The 22,341-nt window shown below is 37.5% G+C and overlaps 1 protein-coding gene across 6 annotated transcripts in view; it reads right to left on the minus strand.

Annotated features, from left to right (window-relative positions):
* The window catches only part of ep400.L (E1A binding protein p400 L homeolog), a 107,699-nt gene that overhangs the window by 43,751 nt on the left and 41,607 nt on the right, over window positions 1-22,341 (minus strand). For 5 of the 6 annotated variants that reach the window (XM_041567165.1, XM_041567166.1, XM_041567163.1 and 2 more), the window contains 18 exons: window positions 16,402-16,489; window positions 15,817-15,924; window positions 15,186-15,589; window positions 14,134-14,427; window positions 11,712-11,897; window positions 11,303-11,443; window positions 10,901-10,979; window positions 9,715-9,764; window positions 9,138-9,192; window positions 8,081-8,170; window positions 7,699-7,809; window positions 7,413-7,618; window positions 6,512-6,689; window positions 5,848-5,984; window positions 5,491-5,660; window positions 4,828-5,002; window positions 2,907-3,043; window positions 1,915-2,101 (listed from right to left, as the gene is read on the minus strand). In XM_041567165.1, the coding sequence (XP_041423099.1) occupies window positions 1,915-2,101; window positions 2,907-3,043; window positions 4,828-5,002; window positions 5,491-5,660; window positions 5,848-5,984; window positions 6,512-6,689; window positions 7,413-7,618; window positions 7,699-7,809; window positions 8,081-8,170; window positions 9,138-9,192; window positions 9,715-9,764; window positions 10,901-10,979; window positions 11,303-11,443; window positions 11,712-11,897; window positions 14,134-14,427; window positions 15,186-15,589; window positions 15,817-15,924; window positions 16,402-16,489 (2,796 nt within the window). The remainder of the gene's footprint in view (window positions 1-1,914; window positions 2,102-2,906; window positions 3,044-4,827; window positions 5,003-5,490; window positions 5,661-5,847; window positions 5,985-6,511; window positions 6,690-7,412; window positions 7,619-7,698; window positions 7,810-8,080; window positions 8,171-9,137; window positions 9,193-9,714; window positions 9,765-10,900; window positions 10,980-11,302; window positions 11,444-11,711; window positions 11,898-14,133; window positions 14,428-15,185; window positions 15,590-15,816; window positions 15,925-16,401; window positions 16,490-22,341) is intronic. The other variant, XM_041567172.1, reaches the window with a different exon arrangement.

Raw genomic sequence — 22,341 nt, forward strand, 5'->3', positions numbered from 1 at the left:
GAGAGACTTAGAATCTCAAACACACCTTTATGATTCCGTCAATTTCATATTGACTCTCTCTTTCCTTACTCGCATCATGAATTTATACTTCCCTACCAGAATTATTGGAAGGTGAAAGTTTTTCCCCCACAGGGAAAATGCCCAGTCAGGAATTGACCTGACTGATAATTACAGTGAAGTCATCCTAGGGTTAGTTCATGTGCTACCTGAAGACTAATGACTGCCAGTCTTTTCCTAATTTTACAGCAAAAAACAGGCAATCCTTGTCGTGATGCTAAGGAATTAGGGAGGTGACTTGCCAAAAGAATCTTATGGTGATACAACAAGCTGCCTCCCGGTTCCTGTATATAGTCTTTAGTGGAATACCTTGATTGGTACTGCTACTGGACTGGGGTTGCTATCTGAAGCAGATTTGGCCCCTTGCCCCACTGAACAGCACCGCACATGCAATAACCACCCGTGCTGTGGGGGGTACTCTCTCTCCTCCCCGGGCTTAGCTGTAGCCCACTGACCTACCTGCTGTCATTTGTGGGCCCCTGCTGGTGATCATGCATGTATGAGTTGAATAACTGATGCTGGTACAGGAGAGCCTTAGGCACTGCGGATTGACCTTTTTGCACCGCCAGAACGTGCTCGGTATCTTTGTGGCAGTAGCTGCATAGCCAAAACACCCCCATGTAGCTCGCAGCCGACGTGCACCGCTATTTTTACAAAATGGCCGCTGGAACGCATTTGCGTTCCAGCAGCGCGTGCGGCAATGCAAATGGCGCCGGACTCTCAGACCCTCCAGAGTAAAGGACCTCACCTCAGCCTCCTTTTCTGCCGATATGAATGCTAGCAGCGCATTTGTTTACCGACCGGTAAATATGCAGGAAGCAGCCGCTCTGCGCCGCTATTATTTCAAAATGGCCGATGGAACGCATATGCATTCCAGCGGCGCGCGGCAATGCATAATGGCGCGGAACGCTAAGTCTCTCCAGAATGAAGACGCTCACCTCGCCTCCTCTCCTGGCGATATGAATGCTAGCAGCGCATTCGGTTACTGACCGGCATGATGCAGGAAGCCATCCAGGAGAGGTAATAGCCGGCACTGAGGGACCAGTTGAGCGCTGTTCCGTGGATGGAAGGAGACAGACATGTTGGTCCTCCGTCACCTGAAGTGAGGTTTAACCCGCAACCAGGGGAAAACTCTTCGGAGGTGGGTTAGGAGGGAGGGAATTCTGCAGCAGAATAGCACCGCTGGAGCCCTCTGCCCATAATTACTAAGGGCTACCACCGGCCAGACCCTCTACCCTCCAGTGAGGCGCAGGCAACGTCTGGATGGTCGTTATAGCCTTCAAGGCTAGGATTTGACCCCGGTGTGCTACTCCATGTTGGGGGCTAACTGTAGAAGAGACAGGTAACCCTGCTCTTAGTATCACCCCAGGTGTCAGACAGGGCTGACCGTAGAATCATCTATTCCTAGATAGAGTGCGTAGTCCAACCTCCTGGTAGCAGGACACTTAAAAAACTGAAGGCTAGAGCACAGTGTGCGGGGTTAAGCCCAATAGGGCACGCCCCCTTTAATTTTTATTTAAGTGTCCTGCCTCCTGGAGGATGGAGCTTAACCCCATCGTCCCTGTGTCCCCCTAAGACGACAGAGAAAGCTATTTCTAATATATAATACATGTCATCTGGCACCATTTCCAGGAGGGAAGCTGCTTCCAAAGATAGATAGATAGATAGATAATAACCCTTCACTTTGGACAGTAGTATCTTTTGTAAGTGGTTGTACCACTCATAAGACAGCTTTTATTTTTTTAAATAAAATGTATCTCCCCTTCCCCCAAGTATAATATTTCCTGGGTAAAGTTAATATTTCAGTCAACAAATGGTTGGATGTATGGCTTTAATATAAAACTGTTTTGCCATCACCTTCCATGGGTTTCTTTCCAAACCCCGCAAAATAAGAGAGGCTGTCCTGTACTGGAGCGTATCACATAAATAAGAAGAATGCTCGGGACGAGGATCGACTAAATCCGGGTGGTTGCATATTCTTTGTAGCTGCATTAGAACATGAAGGACACTCACAAAATGTCCTCCCTTCAAAGCATCCTGTGTCCTGTTGAAGAAAAGTAAAATATCATATGAAATAACATAATGGAGGAAGCTATTGGTTGAGACACGAGACAGGCTATGATTCTGAGATGTTGCGTGCAACATTCTTGATCCCTTCTAAATATCACGATAAAGAAAGACTCAACTGTCTGTTGTAATAGAGATGACTTAACAAATTATACCGGACAAATCATCCTACTTTGTAACTGCTTTAATTACATCTCTACATCACATATTATTGGCTATGTCATGTCTCTGTTATATTTGATTGCTCACTTGTGGTGAACTCCCTCTGCTGGCCATTTCAGGGATCTATCCAACAGCTCAATAAGGCAAGTAATAACACTACATTTGTACTAATCGTGACCTAACACAGTGCCTTGTGGGTGCTAAGACTCCATTTTACAGCCCATGCTGTGGAAGAAGCACACAGTTTTGCATTCACCCTTTATGGTAGCATCGCTGGTTAGCAAATGGACTTAAAATGTGCATTAAGCCACCTTCCGCTGCCAGCACCTCAAAGACACTGCTGCATACATATTTTGCACCAGTATATGTGTTTATACTGCAGTTATATGATCATATGTTACGTTTGTATATTGTACAGTTTATTGCAAACGCTTATTGTATTTTCTGTTATTTGCTACAGTTTCACCTCTATTCCAGTCTAAGTCTCTTTAATGGATTGTGGGGGAGGTTAAGCTGCATGTTGAACTACACACTGCCCCAGGGTAATACGTAGGGAGGACAACACAGTCTATTAGAAAACATGGCAATTGCTCAACAATTTAGATTAAAGGATAACCTACCCTGGTTGTAAAATGACATCCTCATACAGAGCTTTCTGACGATTAGAAAGGCGGCATTTTAAGACATGCTCATATTTTTTAGTCAGCTGCTTTTCCACATCCTTCTTTGACCTTCTTAGGATAAATGGCCGAACTGTCTGAGAGGTACAGAACAAAGTATCACGCAAATTAAAAGCGGGATTGATGTTCTAACTTTTGGTTTATAGAGCACAGGTCAAACCTACCAGAGCTGAACTTAAAATACGCAAACGATAATACAAGGATTTAAAGGGGACCCGTCACCCAAAAAAATTATTCAAAATCCTATTTTATCACATTAGTCAAGCAAAATTAACTTTAATTACACTATATAAATTATATAAATCTTGCTTCTTTCAGTCTGGGAATTCATAATTATAGCAAGCAGGCAGGAGCCATTTTGTGGACACTGTTATTAAGACAAGACTTGTATCATCTCAGAATCTTGTTTGTGCACCAGAATGGGGGACCCGATGTCCATTCCCATGCCCTGGCTACACAATTAAATAGTAAAGAGAACGGGGGAATATGTGGACAGCAGTGACATGTAGGAAGTGCTGAATGGAAAGTGAAAGTAATTGTCTGCCCCGCCTCTATGCCACTGGCATAGAGGAGTGGCAGACAATATTTGATTGACAGCTGAGATTTTTAAATGAGTTTACAACAGCTATGAATGCTTTAATAAAAAATAGAAATTGGATTTCATGTTTAATTTGAAAAGGACTTTTATTGTACAGATTTTTGTGTCTGGGTGACAGGTCCACTTTAAGAGAAGTCCAAAAATATACTTCAGCTTTTATACTAATAACTATATATACATATAACTCATTTTAATTAACATATATGAAAATGAACGGCTGCATTCTGCAAAATCATAAACAATTCTTCACCTCCTTACATTACATATGCCAAACACCCATCTAAGAATAACTCACCTCGAGGATCAAGCAATGACATAAAGGGGGTTATTTACTAAATCTCTATTTTTTTTCCAGATCAAGGTGTTTGGGGGGGGAAACTTGAATTTTTACGATTCGTCTGATCCGATTTCCGATCCGAAAATTTGTACGATTTGAGTTTTCGCTCGATTTTATCAAATCTTTTCCCGCACCAAATTCTTCGAGTTATTTTATTAATAAATAAGTTAATAAATAAGTTAAAATCGTGATTGGAAGTTTGGTTGAGCTTGGTTTAATAAAAAGATGAGATAAATTAGAGTTTTAGTAAATAACCCCCCAAAATGATACTTAAGGGAGGCACCAAATCCCGTATTCAGTTTGATATTTGGCCAGGATTAAGCCTTTTTCATCAGAATTCGGATTCGACCGAATCCTCGTGCCTGGCTGAACCAAATCTAAATCCTTAAAATGGAAGGAAGTAAAAAAAAAAAAAAGGAAGTAAGAGATTTTTTAAGTGCACCAGTCCAGCCAACCGGTTCATTTTTACCCTTCCTGTCCCTAATTACCATATGCCAATTTTGGATTCATCTTAATTTTTCATGAAGGATTCGGTGTTTGGCCGAATCCCAAAATAGTGGATTTGGTGCATCCCTACTTTAGATTTTCCTTACTGCCTCACCTCTGGAAACTTGCAATGATGAGTAAATAGAAAACGCTCAATATATATTCAGAGTTTACAGGTGGCACATAACAGAATCATGATAGACCAGTAGGACTGTTCCAAGGAGGTACATGATCCTAGTTTAATATAGGGAAGTGAAGGGCCACACAGTGTTCTTTACTTCACGTAGCATCAGCTTGTTCCAGAAAAAAAATGATCCTGATCCTTTATTCCCAAGATGCCAATACATTATTTTCTTTAGTTTAATTATACAATAAAGCCCCTCTGCACAACCAATTATGCTAATAAATAACGGTCAGATATAACTCTATACATGACTTACCCTGTGCAAAGTTATGAAAAGCTTGTGGCAATTTTCTTGGTTTTCTTCAGTACTAATTTTAAGTGGGAAGTCCAGGTATGGTTGAGATAGTTTCGGAATTAGGAAATGCACCATGGTCCAATGATCCCTCCATGTGTTCATGAGGGGAGTGTCCCTCAAAAGCAGACGATTTTGGCTGTGAAGATAATAAAATGTCTACATTCAATAAAATCAATAGCATAATTGGAATAATTATTTCTGGATGTCCCCATTTAACCTAAAGTATATATGATAAATACATTTTAAATGTCTACTAAGGAGATACATTCACATGCAAGAGTTATATTTATATTACTTTGATCACAAATGACATAAAGCTAAGCTGCACAAAGAGGCTTGACACAGACAAGCCCACCCAATCGAAATCTGCCCAGTTTTTGGCCGTATATATCGGTAGGATAGGCAGATAAGCTGGAGAATTGGTCTGAAGGGGACAAATCCCCATCTTAAATCTGCCAGCAGATGTCAGTTTCATAAACTCGGACTTTGCATATGCACAATAACAACGATTGATAAAATCTGCAGGCTTTATGTAGAAATGCATTATGTAAGATATGGATTAATACCTGATCTCATTATTGTTTATATTAAAGAGAAAGAACAGTCAAAACACTTTTTTCAAACCTTGGTAATTTGAAGACAGCATCCCAGTGTTTTTCTGTCATGTTTTTGATTTGATGTACTTCATCCAGAACCAAATATTTCCACCTCTTTTTCATGAAGGTCTGATGGCTCTTGAATAAGTGTTTATATGAGGTGATACACACATTGAAATTATTTGGCTCGTCCCATTTCTGCGACACAAATAAAATAACATGCATTTATTTAAACTGCTTAAGAAAATAAGAATAAAAGGGTATCCAATCCTTATATTTTAATACTAATGATATTTATATTTTGATTTAGTGATCAAACTCATTTTCTGCTGCACATTGTGAAGTGTTACACATGAAACTATTAAATATGAATACTCTGTCATACCTGTCTCTTTTTTCTGAGCTCTCTTTGCTTGCCGAAATATAGAAGAAGTTTTAATCCTGGACACCAGCGCTTAAACTCCAGCTCCCACTTTAAAATCTTACAACTTCTCACCACAACGAGATGAGGGCCCCAATTACCTGAAATACATTATTAATATTTATGGAATCAATGACGCTACCTTAAGTCTTGACATTTCAAAATGTTTTATTTTAGAAATATAATGAAAACGCTGGTATTCACTGCGAGGGTCAGCGATCCCAGCAACCAAAACCTAGATTGATTCTGAGGATGTTTATTGTTGTAAACTTACCTTTCAAGGACTTTATTTATTTTCTGGGGTATTATGCAAACACAGATTTGCTACAAGGACCAGGGACTGAACCAACTCAACAACAGTACTGATGTAAAAATCAGCAAATGCTAGTTCAGTAGTGCCACAGGGGCTTGTGATATCAAAAAATATGTTTGCAGTTATAGGATCCATTATCCATACAATCCTCTTTAATCAAATAATTCACATTTATAAAAAAAAAAAAATCCTTTTTAACATATTCTAAAAGACCCCTTGTCCGGAAAAACCCAGGCCCTGAGCATTATGGATAACAGATCCCATACCAGTACCATGGATACAGTTTCACAATGCAATAAAGTTACTATTACCCACCTTCACTGCTCGCCAAGTGTGCCATTAGCGCTATCACTTGGATATTTTTCCCAAGCCCTGTCTCATCAGCCAAAATTCCATTAAGGTTCTTTTTGTACTGCTTCTCCAGCCAGTCCAATCCAACCTGCTGGTAATCCCGGAGACTGCCATGAAGAAGGCAAGGAGGATTTTTCTTTTCCTACATACAACCATAAGCATCTAAATAATACTTAATAAATACTTTCAGAAAATAAAATATCTTATTCCATATTTCTTCCCATATACTTCTATGGGATAATACAATTTTTAGAATAATTATGGTCAAGAGCTATTCTTGCTGATTTAAAGAGGCCACTGCAGGTGGCACCTTTCTGTTACTCCCACTTAAACACACAACCTGTCTGAAATACCTTCGCTAAAATTATTTAGTGACCCCCCCATTTGAAAGCTGGCAAAGAGGCAGAAGAGGAAGGCAAATAATTTAAAAAATTTAAAAAGTAAAATAAAAACAAATTAAAAAGTAACTAATAGGACAACATGTTAAAAGTTAAAGGATAAAAAATGTAAACTTGTTCAGGGCACTCCTCTGAAATCTGCTGCTTACTTCCATCTCACTGCTTGAGCTCATGGACACATAATGCCATAATAGCTTGGCTACAGAATTACCAATGCAATTGCCAGGATTAATGTAAAGTAACTGCTAATTAACAATGTTGATTTCATACGTTTCCAGTTTTAAAAGGTTTTTAAATGAGAACATTTCCCACGGTGATATTGTAGGATTCCGATAGCCAGCAATGGAGGACCATTTTATGTGTTTTGATGGAGTGTTTTGTGAGTGGGAATATAAAAGACATGACAGAATAAAGACAGAATACCCAAAACCACTACAACTGTGTAAGCGATGAGGAAATTGTCTTACTGTAGAAGTAATTCGGGCAATGCCATTAGGAAGAAGCAGTTCCGCTGCTCTAGCCACATCTCCAATGTCTCTTGTGTGTTTCCTGGAGCCTAAGTGTCCAGAACTTGCTACATCTGCTGTTCGGTATTGATCAGCGCAGGGGAGAAAGTCAATCAGTACTGTGGGGTTCTGAGAGTCAACTGACTCCATTGTGGCCTCTTCAGATTCTAGAGGAAAGTTAAAACAGTTGTCTAGTTTTGAAGATTAGTTCAAATAGATTTTAAATCATTACCGCAGGAAGTCATACCATTTTTTGCATTATTGCTTTCTTTGCTTTGTGGCAAAGTCTGAGGCCAGTGAAAATTCTGATCATATGCCCCTTCATACTGCTTCACTAAATCATCAAGGGGTAGATCCGCTGCAAGAAGCAAACATGTTATGAACTAGAAATACACAAGTATAATGTTAAGATAGCAAGCAGTTTGTGAGTGGGCCTGTTGTATAGGTGTATATGACAAAAATGTTACGAAATGTCAAATGAAAGTGTACTTAGAGCAAATTTTAAACCGGTAATAATAAAACATCATAAGTAGTAATAAGCACCAAGAGAAAAATCAATCATCAAATAATAAACATATGCTATGCAAGTATCTTCAGCTGTTAGCACCATCACAATAACTAATTTTTACCTTCCCGAGCTAATTCACACAGTTCAGCATGATGGTCAATGTTTCCTTCTTTACTCTCTTGCTCTGCAATTGTTTCCTCCTCATCTTCAACTAGGAACAAGTTTTAACAACAAGGTAAGCAGACCTTCTAACCAATAGCCTTTTGTGCACATACCCTTAAGGTTCCCTTTTACAGTTATGTTGCGAATAAAACTAAAATATAAAAACACAGAGACAGATAATTTATTATTGCTAAGTCAGAAAATCACAGGCACTATAATAATATAAAAAGCTAAGGAAGACTGGGATTAACCAAATCCTGTAAATCAAAAGCAGCTCAGTTGGTGAAAATATTGGATTGATAAAGCAGCTGATGGTTACCTGGCAGTTCCTGAAGTGAAGTTAAATTTCCATGAAAAAGTTTAAAATTGTACTGTACTTGAAAAAAAATGTAGGTTTATTTAGTAGCTGTAATACAAGGCAGGGACATTTTGGTCTAATTACTAAGAAGCAGTTATTAAAAAAGAAGTAGTGCATGTTGGTTTTTTTCTCAAAAACACACACACTGTAGAGCCCTCCAAGCTGAATAAAATAATAGGTCTGCCAGTACAATAATAGTACTGCGAATTCTTTACAATTTGCCTAATTTATTTGCCAAGTATGCTGTGCCCGTGAGTGACGGACCTGGAGTATCTACACCCAGGTCAAGCCTTGTATTGGGTGAGCTTTGGTTTTCACTTTCTGCTTGATATTTAATTTAGTGCTCTGAGATTCACAAGCCCAGACCATTGATTTTCTATATCAGCAATTGTTTCATTTTTGGATAGAGCCACAGTTTTTTTTACTGTAATATTTTCCATAGCCTACAATAGATAATCTTAATAATAAAAACCTAAACAGCTCCCAGAAATTATATGATCCTGTTTCAGTAATAACAGGCTAATAACTAGACTACTGAAGGTCTTGAGCATGTCAGGTTATAGGCGTTATATTTTTCTTTTAAACAATAGTTACTCTGAAATTCATTGAATTGGAATATCTGATCCTGATTGCAAAGGGATGATGAAAATGAACTAACCTGCCCCATCACTCCATGATGAACTTGCTTTTCTCTTTCTCCATGTACATGGAGACTGAAAGAAATAAGTAAAGCTGTTTTTCAAATTCAGATATTGTGTTGCCAGAGTTATTGTTATAAGCAAACTTGCTGAAATCACAAACATGACTGACACATTTGCCATTTGCAACTTTGCCCCCCCCCCCCATTTAAAAACAATTGCAGGGATGAAAAATAGACATTTTCAGTTTGCAGATTTAAATAATCTATCTTCAGAAGTAGCCTCAAACATATGCTCTTTTTCAGTCATATTGAGACAAAGCAACCCATGCAAAGCTAAAACAATAACAAGATCGTTACTCCACGTTAAGCACTGCCCAGTTGTACTTTTTGCAGCAACGAGGTTATATAAAATAGCTCTCATATTGTTTTAAGGTGAAAGCTGAATAAATATCCTCCAAGCTTTTTTTTTATCTTCTCTTTAGGCATGTTTCACACAGGTAGGGGCATTTTAAGAGTTCAGAAAAGTTTGAGGTGCATAACACAAAAGTAAAATTAAAAAAAAGTAAATATTGGCATCTAGATTATATTAGCATACCTTACTGATGTCATGTTTCACACATGCCTCTTCTATTGCCTTCAGGGGACCTAGTGATAACAAAAATTACAAGTTACACTATTATTAACTATTAATAATAGTTTTTAATTACACTTTTTTAACAACACTTTTCATTACAGTGTGAATGAAGATACATTATTATAGCAAATGTGGAAATGTATTGGAAAATGCAACCTAGGATAAACCCTGCTCAAAAACACTGGCCCTTTAAAGGGCATGCAAAGGCAAACAAATCCCATTATTACTTTCTTTCATGAAAAAGAAACCTATCTCCAATATATTTTAATTATAAACTGTGGACCATTTTATAAAATAGTAGAGCAATTGGCAACAGTGTAGAGATTCGAATTGGATTTTATTTTTGCCTTTTTATCCCCTTTAAAGGGAAACTATTGCAAAAACAAAGGATTATTTTGCTGTAGCCACTGGTTCTGCAGAGCTGGAGAAAGTTTGTATTAAACAATACAAAAACTATAAAATCCACATTAGATTATATGACAACACAGGACCCAATGCAGTCTGCATATTCTGATTATTAATCAGTCTTGCTGCATCAGCTTCTGGCAGATATTATTTGACTTAGCCTCTCAGCAAAAGCCCAGACCACACTTGAGCATGTGCATGGTCTTGGTCTTGCAAAGATGTTTAACAAAGTTACAAGATGATGACCCCCTGCTGCCAACTTTGAAAGCATAAATCATTTGTTTTATTATTGTGGTGCAGTAACTTCATGTTTTGTATACAAAATACAGCATTTCTAGCATTATTCTATTTTAGACTTTAGTTGCCCTTTAAGCTCCAGCTGGAATGTATTACTGCATTGGCATTTAGAATCATGGCAGTCTGTATATTTACTCTCTAAATTCAATTCAACACTTGTGATTCTGAGAAAAAAGTACTTGCAGAAATAAACTATTTTTATTCAAATTTTCAAAGGGAAAATTCAAACTTTAATAAATCAAACCCTTTCTGTCAGTTTTAATGTTAATGTGATTTTTCTTATACACAAAAAATAATATATTTAATGCACTCTAATTCTAACCCAGCACATGCTCATATATGTAAAAACCACATAGCTAAAAAAAAAATTGTACTAGAAGTGAATACACCTTTTCTACTCCCTGTGAACAGGCTTAGCAGACTCTTAAATAATCTTGAGATTTACCTTTCATGGACTCAGTGTTTAAATTCAGTGCTTTCCTTCTTTTTTCTTGAAACTCCATTTGTAACTTTATTTCCACCACCTATAATAAACAAAATGCACAATCTGATGAAACTGAGGCTGTCACATTCTGAGTAATTTGTCAGTTCCAGAGCCAGTGAAATGTTGTTTTTGGGGAAAAATAATAATAATAATAAATATATATATATATATATATATATATATATATATATATATATATATATATATATATATATATATATATATATATATATATTGTATATACAACGAATTTACTTTTCTTGCATGGAAAGAACTAAACCTATACAGAGCATTATATAGGGAATATACCGGATATATTAGAAGGATATTAGAAACAATAATAATAAATCTAAAAACAACTACCTGTTCAATATTAGACCAAAAATACTCAATTTCTCTGGCAATTGAAGAAGCAATACGTTTCAGTTTGTTTTCTTCCTCTTTCTGCGCCATTTCAAAATGTACCTTCTTTTCTTCATGATAACGAGCTGCCTTTCTGACCAGCTACAAAGAAAAGGAAGAACTGCGGTTTCAGTAAAAGAACTATAATGGTATTATTTTATACACAACCTTATATAGGAGAACTGCTCGTTGTCCAAGTGCAAACACAAATACAGTGTCTGTTGCATCTAGAGAGCTCTAGAGGCTACAGGTAGTAATCAAAACTACATTTTATTTTATATACAGTTTTTTAGTTTCAGATCCTTCAAATTTTGCAAGTCATTCCAAAAAGGACAACATATGGAGGTCTAATATTTGTTTCTCATGTTACCTTCTTAGCACTGGCCTGTTTCCACATCCTCTCTTGAGCAAAGTCTGCAGCCATCCACTGCATCTCTTCCAGCAGGTAATCCCAGTGGGATTTTGCTCTAGAGGGCTCCTGAATCTTAGGTAACCTTCTTAAGGACCATAAACCTTCCTTCCGCAGGTCTGCAATGCGTTGATGAACATGGTTTTCCTGTAAAGCAAATGTTTAAAAACTGGAAATCTCAGCCCACAAGCAAGCAATTACACATTACTCATTTCAAAGCCTCGTTACATTTGGATTTAAGCTTAAAACAGTACTACCTCCAGAAAGTAAAAAGGAACCCTCAGATGCAAATTGTGCCAAGATGTACCAATACAGGAACAAATTGGCAGACTATTTTTGTGAATCACATTTAAAGGGGTGGTTCACCTTCACAATAAAATGTATATATATGGCTTTTGATGTGCTAAAGTAATTGTTTTTGCAATATACGGTAAATGCATTAGTTAAAATAAAGGGTTTAAGGGGATATTCATCACACTATTATTTCTAAAGACTGAAGTGATGCAGGGGATTGAGACACCCTTTGGCAGTCCTTAGCACAGTTTACATCACACGCACAGCTTCAAGCTCCGATGCTGCCCAGTGAATCACAGCATACACAACTGAAGAGGTACGGGGGACATGAACATCAGTGCTTGAAGCTCGCTGTGCCAACCTGTGTGTGATGTAAGCAGAGCTGAGGAGGACTGAGAAATGGTAAGCAATCGTCAGATATGTTTATTGCAGTTTGCTGAGAACTACCAGTGTGAATATTTTCTAAACCCTTATTTTCACTAATGCATTTATATTGCAAGAATGATTATTTTGGCACATGAAAGCCATATATGAATTTTATTGTAAAGGTGAACCACCGCTTTAAATTTGTTTTTGTAGTGGAGATTGCATATTTTCTAGTATTCCAATGCATGTTTTTTGTCCTCTACAAAGCATCTGCTGTCTTCTAAGAAAACATTTCCTCCACTTCTAAGAAAACATTTCCTCCACTTCTATTTCATTATCAAGATGTTATCTTGAGCATGGATGCACCAAATCCACTTTTTCAGATTTGGGTGAATACCTAATCTTCCACAAACTTCAGTCAAGTGAAATTTGTTCTTTATCATTTTAGAGAAAATCCTCTGTATGCTAAAACTTAAGACTGCCTGTACTCATTTACAAAGCACAAAACAAAGGTTGCACTACCGTGAATCACTTCTCAAATTGCCAATTGTAAACTGCAAAATGTAACCTTTATCTCATATCTCTTTCATATATTTCATCCCTCCATATGAGAAGCGCCACTATGCAATTCCTTTCACTGGCTCCCAATGTCCTCTCAAATCAAATTCACATTACTATGGAGCATTCATATTCCAGACCTTGAACAATTAAGCTGTTCCCTAGATCTCAGCTCTGATCTCAAAATACACTTGTTCACACAACCTATGCTCTGCTCATGATGTTTGCCTCTCTTCTCCTCTCAAGCAAGGCTTTTCCCAAGCTTCTGCCTGTTTTTTGGAATTCCCTGCAACAAAATCAGTCAGCCAAATTTGCACATTAACAAAAGCAACTGAGGATGACTGAGATTATCCAGATCAGTGTTGTACTTAAATGCTTTAATAGTTAACCTCTACCATCACCTGAACATTTTGTGTGCAATTAGAATCAAATAGCAAATCCATTGTCTTGATCTGAAAAAAAAAAGATGATCGAACAATTTCCAGTAACCCAACAAAAAATAATAAAAACAGGGTGGGCTCACATACATAGACATATAGCAATTTATTTATACAATTTTATTTATACAATATGTTTTGTCCCAACATAATTAAAGGGGACCTGTCATCCAAAAAGATTATTCATTTTATCACATCAGTCAAGCAAAATGAACATTAATTACATTATATCAATTATTTGAATCTTGTTTACTTCAGTCTGGGATTATAGCAAGCAGGCAGGAGCCATTTTGTGCACACTGTTATTAAGGCAAGCTTTGCATCAGCTTAGAATCTCGTTTGTGCACCAGAATCGGGGACCCGATGTCCATCCCCATGCCCTGGCTACACAATTAAATGGTGAAAAGAATGGGGGAATGTTGGGAGAGCAGCAATTTCTAGGAAGTGCTGAATTGAAAGTGAAAGTAATTGTCTGCCCCGCCTCTATGCCCAGGGCATAGAGGAGGGGAAGACAATATTTGATTGACAGCTGAGATGTTTAAATGAGCTTACAAGAGCTATGAATGCTTTAATAAAAAATAGAAATTGGATTTCATGTTTAATTTGAAAAGGACTTTTATTATACAGCTTTTTGTGTCTGGGTGACAGGTCCACTTTAAAATAGCATTGAAAATTATAGATTTGTTTAGGAAAAACAATGGAGGCAAATGCAATGATTGTTTTCTTACCAGTTTAACCTGCTCAGCCAATTTATCCTGAGAGTTTTCAGATGTTAATCCAGACGGAATCTGTAACTGACCCTGAATTTTAGTGCCAGCAGTTCCAGCAGAGCCTGGTGCTTTGGAGACAGAGGCTATCATAGACTTGCTTGTGGCAGGCAAAGCTCTGTTTGTTGGCAGCGAGAAGGATGCAATAGGGTTAGCAGTGGAGATGGCTGCAGGAGCAACAAATGCGTTGGTTTGTGTGTTGCCTGTAAGGCGTTGCTGTGGAGAGTCAATACCTGGTCTCACCAGAGTTACAGTCTAACAAAATAAAACAAAGATACATATTTGTCCATTTGAATTCATTGTCTTTGTTTGTTTTACAGTCAACTCAATAAGTAAAGTGTATAATTTTCCTTTCTTATAAAATGTTGTGCTTTTAATCACATACAGTATATAAATGCATAAAATGCTTTATGTGAATGTAGCGCTAGTGTAACAAGGTGCATCCTCACAGTAATCTACAACAATTTATTAGTCCAAAAAAATGTTATGGTGTACTGATTATTAGTATTAACACTACAGGTCTTAGAACAATATTTTACATAGCAAAATAAAGCAAGTGATTACTATAGACCAGGGATCTCCACCCTTTTGAACCCGTGAGCAACATTCCGAAGCAAAAGTGGTTGAGGAGCAACGCAAGCATGAAAAATGTTCTTGGGGTGCCAAATAAATGCTGTGATTGCCCATTTGGTAGCCAATGTGTAGATTGTCAATGTACATTGAGGCTCTGTTTGGCAGTACTCCTGGTTTTTATGCAACCGAAACTTCCTTCCAAGCCTGAAATTCAAAAATAAGCTCCTGCTTTGAGGCCACTGGGAGCAACATCCAAGGGGTTGGAGAGCAACATGTTGCTCACGAGCTACTGGTTGGGGATCACTGCTATAGACAGTTGAGCAAATATGAATCTTTCCTTTAAAGGAAAACAAACATTTAGATAAAGTATTATGCACCACTGTAACCTTTCATTCAGTTAGCATGATTTTTAAAATGCACAAAAGCAGAATGTAAACTACCTGCTGCTGAATGGCTGCTTGTGGTTGTGATACAGCGGTTTGCATCTGAGTGTGGAAGCCAGATTGCAGTGGCTGTGATATCTGCGAAGGCAATTGATTCTGTGGAGAAGCTGGGATCTGTACACTAGCAGGCTGGGATTTAACTTGTACCTGAATTTGGGGCTGAATTTGAGTTTCAGTGATTTGCTGCTGCTGCTGTTGTTGCTGCTGCTGTGCCAGGTGCAAAGCAGTAGGGAGAGAAGAAATAGGGATATTAGAGGCCTGTACCCTGCTAGGGAGCTGAGGAGGTGGTGTGTGCAGGCTAGCTGCATTTTGCACTGGTGGACCTTTTGAGGGATCATATTGCTGTTGATTTTGCTTCTGCCCTGTTAGCTGTACAGTCTGAGGAGTTGGTGGCATTCCTCCTAGACAAAAAAAGTAAAATGTTACATTTAGGTTACAGTATAAATTCAAATGTGGTGTCTTTGTTTTTCTGCAGGGGGGTTAAACATAAATATATACAGGTGTAGCCATGTACACTAATGTACACTAATACATACTGTCCATTGACAAAGCTTCAGTACCATTTAAACCTTCTTTTCCTAAAGTATGAACTTGGAAATTATGAAAGAAACCATTTTGTCGGCTGTACCTTGTGCAGTAGGCATGAGTTGCTGAAGTGGCACCCCCGATGTCACCCCTGGATGCTGGAACACCATTCCATGCCTAGACACATCAAGGCGCGGCCTCTTACTGGGGTCTGCAGGTGTTAGAAACACTTGTTTCATAAACAGCAACAATAATACCAACTGGTATACACAGCTATCAAAAGCACAAGACCATTTTAAAACTAAAATAATGACCATAATTAGCTGAAGAATCTGGCAGCCACACAAAATTTTGTTGCCACTGAGCAGTATATACAGATAGATATATATATATATATATATATATATATATATATATATATACACAGATTTCAACAAACAGTGGTGTAATATGTATAAACAGATTTCAAAAAACTGTATGCATACCATCACCCAAGCCTAATATTTTTTCCGCTATATTCCCTCTGACCTTTCAGCTGTATCTCACCCTGACCCAATCTATCAATAGCCCAACTTCCATCACTGCTAAAGAAATTCGAGCCTGCAAGTTCCAGAAACTGGACGGCAGAAAAAATGTATTCTTTAACAAAAAAACACATTCAACATACATGCACTTTGCAAGAACATACCTGTTTGTGTAAGCACTTGCTGCCTCTTAAAGGCTTCAATATCTATTGTATTTGCTGCTCCTACTGCACCACTCCCTGTGAGTGCTTGCTATTTGTGAAAAGAAAGACAAATACAATTGCAGTTAAAAGGAAGGGAGTATTTCTTAAAAGCTCCATTCCTAGGACCTGATAGTCTGAATATACAGGAGGTTATTTACTAAAATCTGAATTTATCTAATTTTCTTATTAAACAAAGCTCGACCACACTTCCATCCACGATTTTGACTGATTTATCATTACAATAAATCGGATCGGGGAAAAATTCAATAAAATGGAACAAAAAAAAAACTAATCATACTATTTTATCAGACTTTTATTCCAAATCCCTCAATTTTTTTCAGGTTATTGCCCAAAAACCACAAGTTTTTCACAATATCAGGCCAAACCCAGCACAAACTACAATATCTTCAAACTGGAATAGGGACATTGACTTATACATGACCTCGACATGCTTGAGATGGCGGATTTTCAGATTCAGGCTTTTTGCAGAATCTTAAAAATTCGAGGGTTTTTTTAATGAAAAATTTAAATTTTGCATCAGTTACATCATTGAGTTTGGGGAAGGGGGGTTGACATGACAGAATCCTACCAGTATCCTTTTATTTAAAAACCTGAACAGACTTACAGCACTTCATGAAAAAATGTACAGACAACACGGAAAAGGGGTAATTATGGTACCTTAAAAGGGTTGTTCACCTTTGAGTTAACTTTTAGTATGATGAAGAGAGTAATATTCTAACATATTTTGCAATTGGTTTATGTTTTTTATTATGTTATCTTTTAATTATACCAGTTTTTGTTCAGCAGCTCTTCAGTTTGCAGCTATCTGGTTGCATGGGTTCAAATTACCATAGCAACCTGGACTAGTTTGAATGATAGATTTGAATCGGAATAGGAGAGAACCTGAATAGAAAAAATAAGTAATGAAAAGTAACTACAACAATAACATGTAGTCTTACATAGAAATAGTTTTTATGGCTGCTGGGATCAGTGACCCCATTTGAAAGTTGAAAGAGTCAGAAGAAGAAGGCAAATAATTAAAAAAACTATATAAAAAAAACGAACAAAGACCACTTAAAAGGTTGCTTATTGGCCATTCTGTAACATATTAAAAGTTAACTTAAAGGTGATTTAAAAAAAACTACCATGAAAATATAACAATTAAGATATTGCACTGGCACATTTATAGATATTAAGAGAAATTAATTATGTCAATACAATGTATATAATTCACATTATTTCATAAGGATAGGGGAAGCAGATGTCTTTGGTTAGACTCATATTGTAAATGAGTAGTTCAGGCATAAGGGAAAGTGATAATGTCAAGCTGTAAAGCAAGCAGTGGGAAATTGTTATCTTTTATAAAGTTATGGAGTATGAGTAAATGTTCAAACATGCAATTTGCTGATCATAGCCTGCATTTCAGTGTTGGTATATTGTAAAAGTATATCTGCATAATATACTCTATATTGGGCACCAACAAATATATTGCATATTCTCGCATGCTTTATTATTAGGCATTACTTAACAGTGTCATTGGAATACATCTAAATTTAACACAAAGTGGAAAGTGAGGCATGTAGAAGATGGTTTGAATGCATTTGTAATTTAACATGTGCATGTAGACAACATGCATAGTGCAGAATGACACACAAATACCCCTGTGTTTACTTCTGAATGCTTCACACACAAGTCCTGGTGCTGCATCTCCAAAACAGTGACTGAGCAGCAAAGCACTTTCTAGGGATACACCGAATGCAGGATTCTGTGTATAGTGGATTGGATTGTGCCAGGCCAAACCAAATCCTAATTTGCATATGTAAATTGGGGGCGGGAAAGGGAATCACGTGACTTTTTGACACAAATGTAAAAAATTTCTTCCCCACTTTTTCCTTTCCCATCCATAATTTGCATGCAAAGTAGAATTCGGATTTGGTTTGGTATCCGTCCCGAAGCTTTCATGATAGATTCAGGGATTGGGTTGAATCCCAAATATTGGATTCAGTGCATCCCTATTACTTTCATAGAAGGAATTACAGGAATTTTGTACTACACTGATATACTGATAAGCTATATATTTCTTCAGTGCATTTCCATTTCGCATTCTTGTACAAACAAACAAAGCTAACTATATAAGAAAAGCCTGGTTTTAGCAGAAAAATTCAATAACAACTGTAACCTCAAATTGTTCTGAATAGAACGCCCCAGAAAATAACAAATTACTATCCTGGGGTAGTTTACTTTGAATGCTGTATGAGGTAATTTTTTTTTTTTTTTTTTAGATTATTTGACATTTTGTTCTGCAGCTTTTGATTCTGTGATATAAACTGTAACCTGGTTGCTATTGTTCCACTTACCCAGAAACCATGCAAAAGTCTAAATGGCAAACTGAAAAGATGAATAGAATGAATAGGAAAGGCCTGAACTTATGGATAATATTAATAAAACTATAAAAACAAAGACCCAAGAATAATCTGCTTCCTGGATGCTGGGGCTAGTGGCTCTAGTATCCAGAAAGCATTTTTAATTTAAAGATGAAGAAAGGATGAACAGGAAACAATTGAAAACAAAAAAAAATAATCAATTGCATTTCTTCTTAGAATATGGACCTGTAGGCTGCTAAATAAATCTGAAAGCAACATTATATATAGCCCTGAATTACAATCAGAATAGTTCATATAAGGATTACTGTATGTGATTGTTTGCAAGAATAGAAGCAGCACCAACAATTGCTTTGCGGAGAAAGAATCAATACCAAATTTAATTGTGCAGATGCCTTTGCTTTCAAACAATTGTCAGTCATTTTACCTCAAAATCTGTGGCAATACAAAACAATTAAGGGCTCTTACACGGGTGGTTGTTCCTGTGCTCCCCTGCGTTGCGCTTTCTTCCGTTCAGCCGCAGGTGAGCGCAGGACTAGACGTACTCAATTACTGCGAAGGGGGCTGTACTCACGCAGACGCATGTAAAAGCCAAACGCAGGTGGGATGCAGCATGTTGCATTTCACCTGCGTTCGGTGGATACATGTGTCTGTTTGAGTACAGCCCCCTTCACAATAATGGAGTGCGTCTACTCCTGCGCTCCCCTGCGGTTGAACGGAAGAAAGCGCAACGCCGGGAAGTGCAGGAAATACGGCCCGTGTGTAAGAGCCCTTAAGGCTTACAACGCAGACATTGTGTGTGGCTCTGGTAAACAAAATGTTTGCTGCAACATCTGTGCAGTTCACTAATATGGTTGCAAAGAAGGGTCCACTTAAGTAAATTGAGTTAGTTGTGTAGACGCTAACCTGTACTTTGCAGAGTACATCAGTGCAGGCTGAACAGCTGCTATGCACTTGCCTCTAAGTGCTAAACAATGTGTATTGTGTAAATTGCATCAAAGTGTGCACTATGTATTTTGCATTTGAAAATGCAAATGAAATGCCCATATGTATCATAAGAACAGAATATTATAACTTAAAGGTCATGTCACAAACCATGGCCCTCAAAAGGGTGGCAAATACAGAAAGTGTGTGTGTGTTTTGGTGTATTGGGACATGTGAGGTTGCAACTAGGCATGGTCAGGTGGATCTGGTGTCCTTTCACTTTAAAACTCAAATGGCAGGAACTATGGAATAGTAAATCATAAAACGGAATAACACTTCAAATAGATCTCCTCAGGTATATGGTATGAACTGTCCTTTCACCCTTTGATAAACATGTTCAGTAATGTGGCCACTAAATCTAGTCTAGTAGTGTAAAATCTAAATACATTAGGGCTCATTTCTTCACAAATGTAGTTGCTGTACAAAGTTTCCCTCAGTTGTTGCATGAATTTATGCAATTCATTAAAGGTACATGAGGCCAAAGCCATACCTTTCATTTGCATGTTGTGGTGCCAAGCTCTCCGCTGATAACATAGGGGAACTCTGAAGCCACTGCCATCTTTAGGTGCAGATGAGGAGCACTAATTTTCTTTTCTGCCCCTAATTTGCATATGCAAATTAGGATTCGGATTCGGTTCGGTATTCGGCCGAATCTTTCATCAAGGATTCGGCCGAATCCCAAATAGTGGATTTGGTGCATCCCTAAATGACACCAAACTGAATTTTCAGGGCACTGGCAGATGGGTTGTTGCTGGAATTATGGCAAAAAATGCTGCATTATGGCGATTTGCAGATGAAACTGCACTCAGCACTTGCAGTAGCTCTGGCTATATACAGCAGCTCTTTTTCATATATATATATATACATATATATATATATATATATATATATATATATATATATATATATATATTTATAATAGTAAACAATGTGTCTGCTAACTAAAATTCACAGGTCAGTGATTCTGTTGGCAACAGTTCATTGGCTGCTTGAATATTTTTTACCTATGCATTACAAGCCCTGTGAATGCCCTGTATAATGGCTATATGTATTCTATGCATGATATTGTGGATTTGGACATTCCCAGAACCCCACAATTACTGCATAAAACATACACATTTTACATTTTGTTTGCCCCTTTGTGCTAAAGGAGAGCCTTGTATATTCACTGTGGTTATTTATCTAACTGCCAACAGATACTTGTTCAGACCAGAAGGGAGAGATTACAGAGAATGGGCAAAGACAGTACAGAGAAGGAAGTATCGGGTACAAAAGCAGCAAAGAGAAAGCCAACACACAGCTGATGTGACATAGGCAAAGCATAACAGAAGCCAATGGACCCCTGAGAGAATAGTAAAACATAATTTTTTTTAATTTAATGTATATATACTGTAATGGGGCACTGCTTAAAATTGCTGATTTGCCTCACTGGGGTTAGGATTGCAGCCTTGACAATATTTTACCAGCCTGCCAGTAAAATCGATGTTCGAAAAAGAAAAAAAATACAGGAAGGCAGGTTTTTTTTCAGAAAAGGTGGCAGCCCAAGCTAAGGGTACTAGGTGTGATTCCATTAGGGGCACTATCTGCAAGATGTTTATATGTTCTGCATGGGTTTCATCTGAGGACTTCAGATTCATCCCACACTTCAAAAACATACAGACATTTTAATTGGCGAATGATAATATTACCCATAGTGTGTGAAGGAATTTAGACTGTAAACTCCTCAGGAACAAGGACTGATGTGAATAATCTATAATCTGTGAAGTGCTATATCAATAAAGGATAATATTAATCTTATATCCACTTGTGATGCAATGGCATTAAACTAATGCTTAGTTGGTCTTAAAATAGGTAGTAGTAAACAGGTAGTAGCAAAAATGACTGGATAATATCTGGAGCTGGATTAGGAATTCTCCAGCAGAGGCCCGAGGACCAATAAACAGCTACTAATTTAAGAGGTCTATAATTATTAGTTAGTATATAAAATATAAAAATGGAACCCCACACCCTAAATATGCAGCAGTCTGCAGATACTCAGAATAAATGAACTGAAGTATAATTAAGGTCTTTGTTTTCGTCCTTGAAAATAAGCAAAGCAAAATAAGCACAGAAGATAATTTTCTGGTCTGCTGTGGCTACTCGAGTGTGGCCATCAGCAGTATTTGCTGCAGCCACAACCACAGTGTGCTGGGCCATTGCTCCTTTTAAGCATGACCAAAGACATACTGTGTGTGTATATATATATATTGGCCCTGTGCCACTGCGTTCCCCACCCACTGATATTCCATCCCCTGACACTGTTTCATACCTTAAATAATTATGTTAGCAATGTTTGCTCTTTGTGTATATTTTTTTCTGCCCTTTTCAAAATAAATAAATAAATAAATAAATAAAATAACCTTCTTTGCTGGGTTTTACAAAGACCAGGAGCTCTGCTACCACAGCCCTTAATTCTAAGCAAGTTTACAATATACATTAATTTAAACTTTTCAATTTATAGTTGTTTGAAAATGTAATTGCCACTAAAAGCAGTATT

Source organism: Xenopus laevis, chromosome 1L, assembly GCF_017654675.1.
Source record: "Xenopus laevis strain J_2021 chromosome 1L, Xenopus_laevis_v10.1, whole genome shotgun sequence".
Classification (NCBI taxonomy): Eukaryota; Metazoa; Chordata; class Amphibia; order Anura; family Pipidae; genus Xenopus; species Xenopus laevis.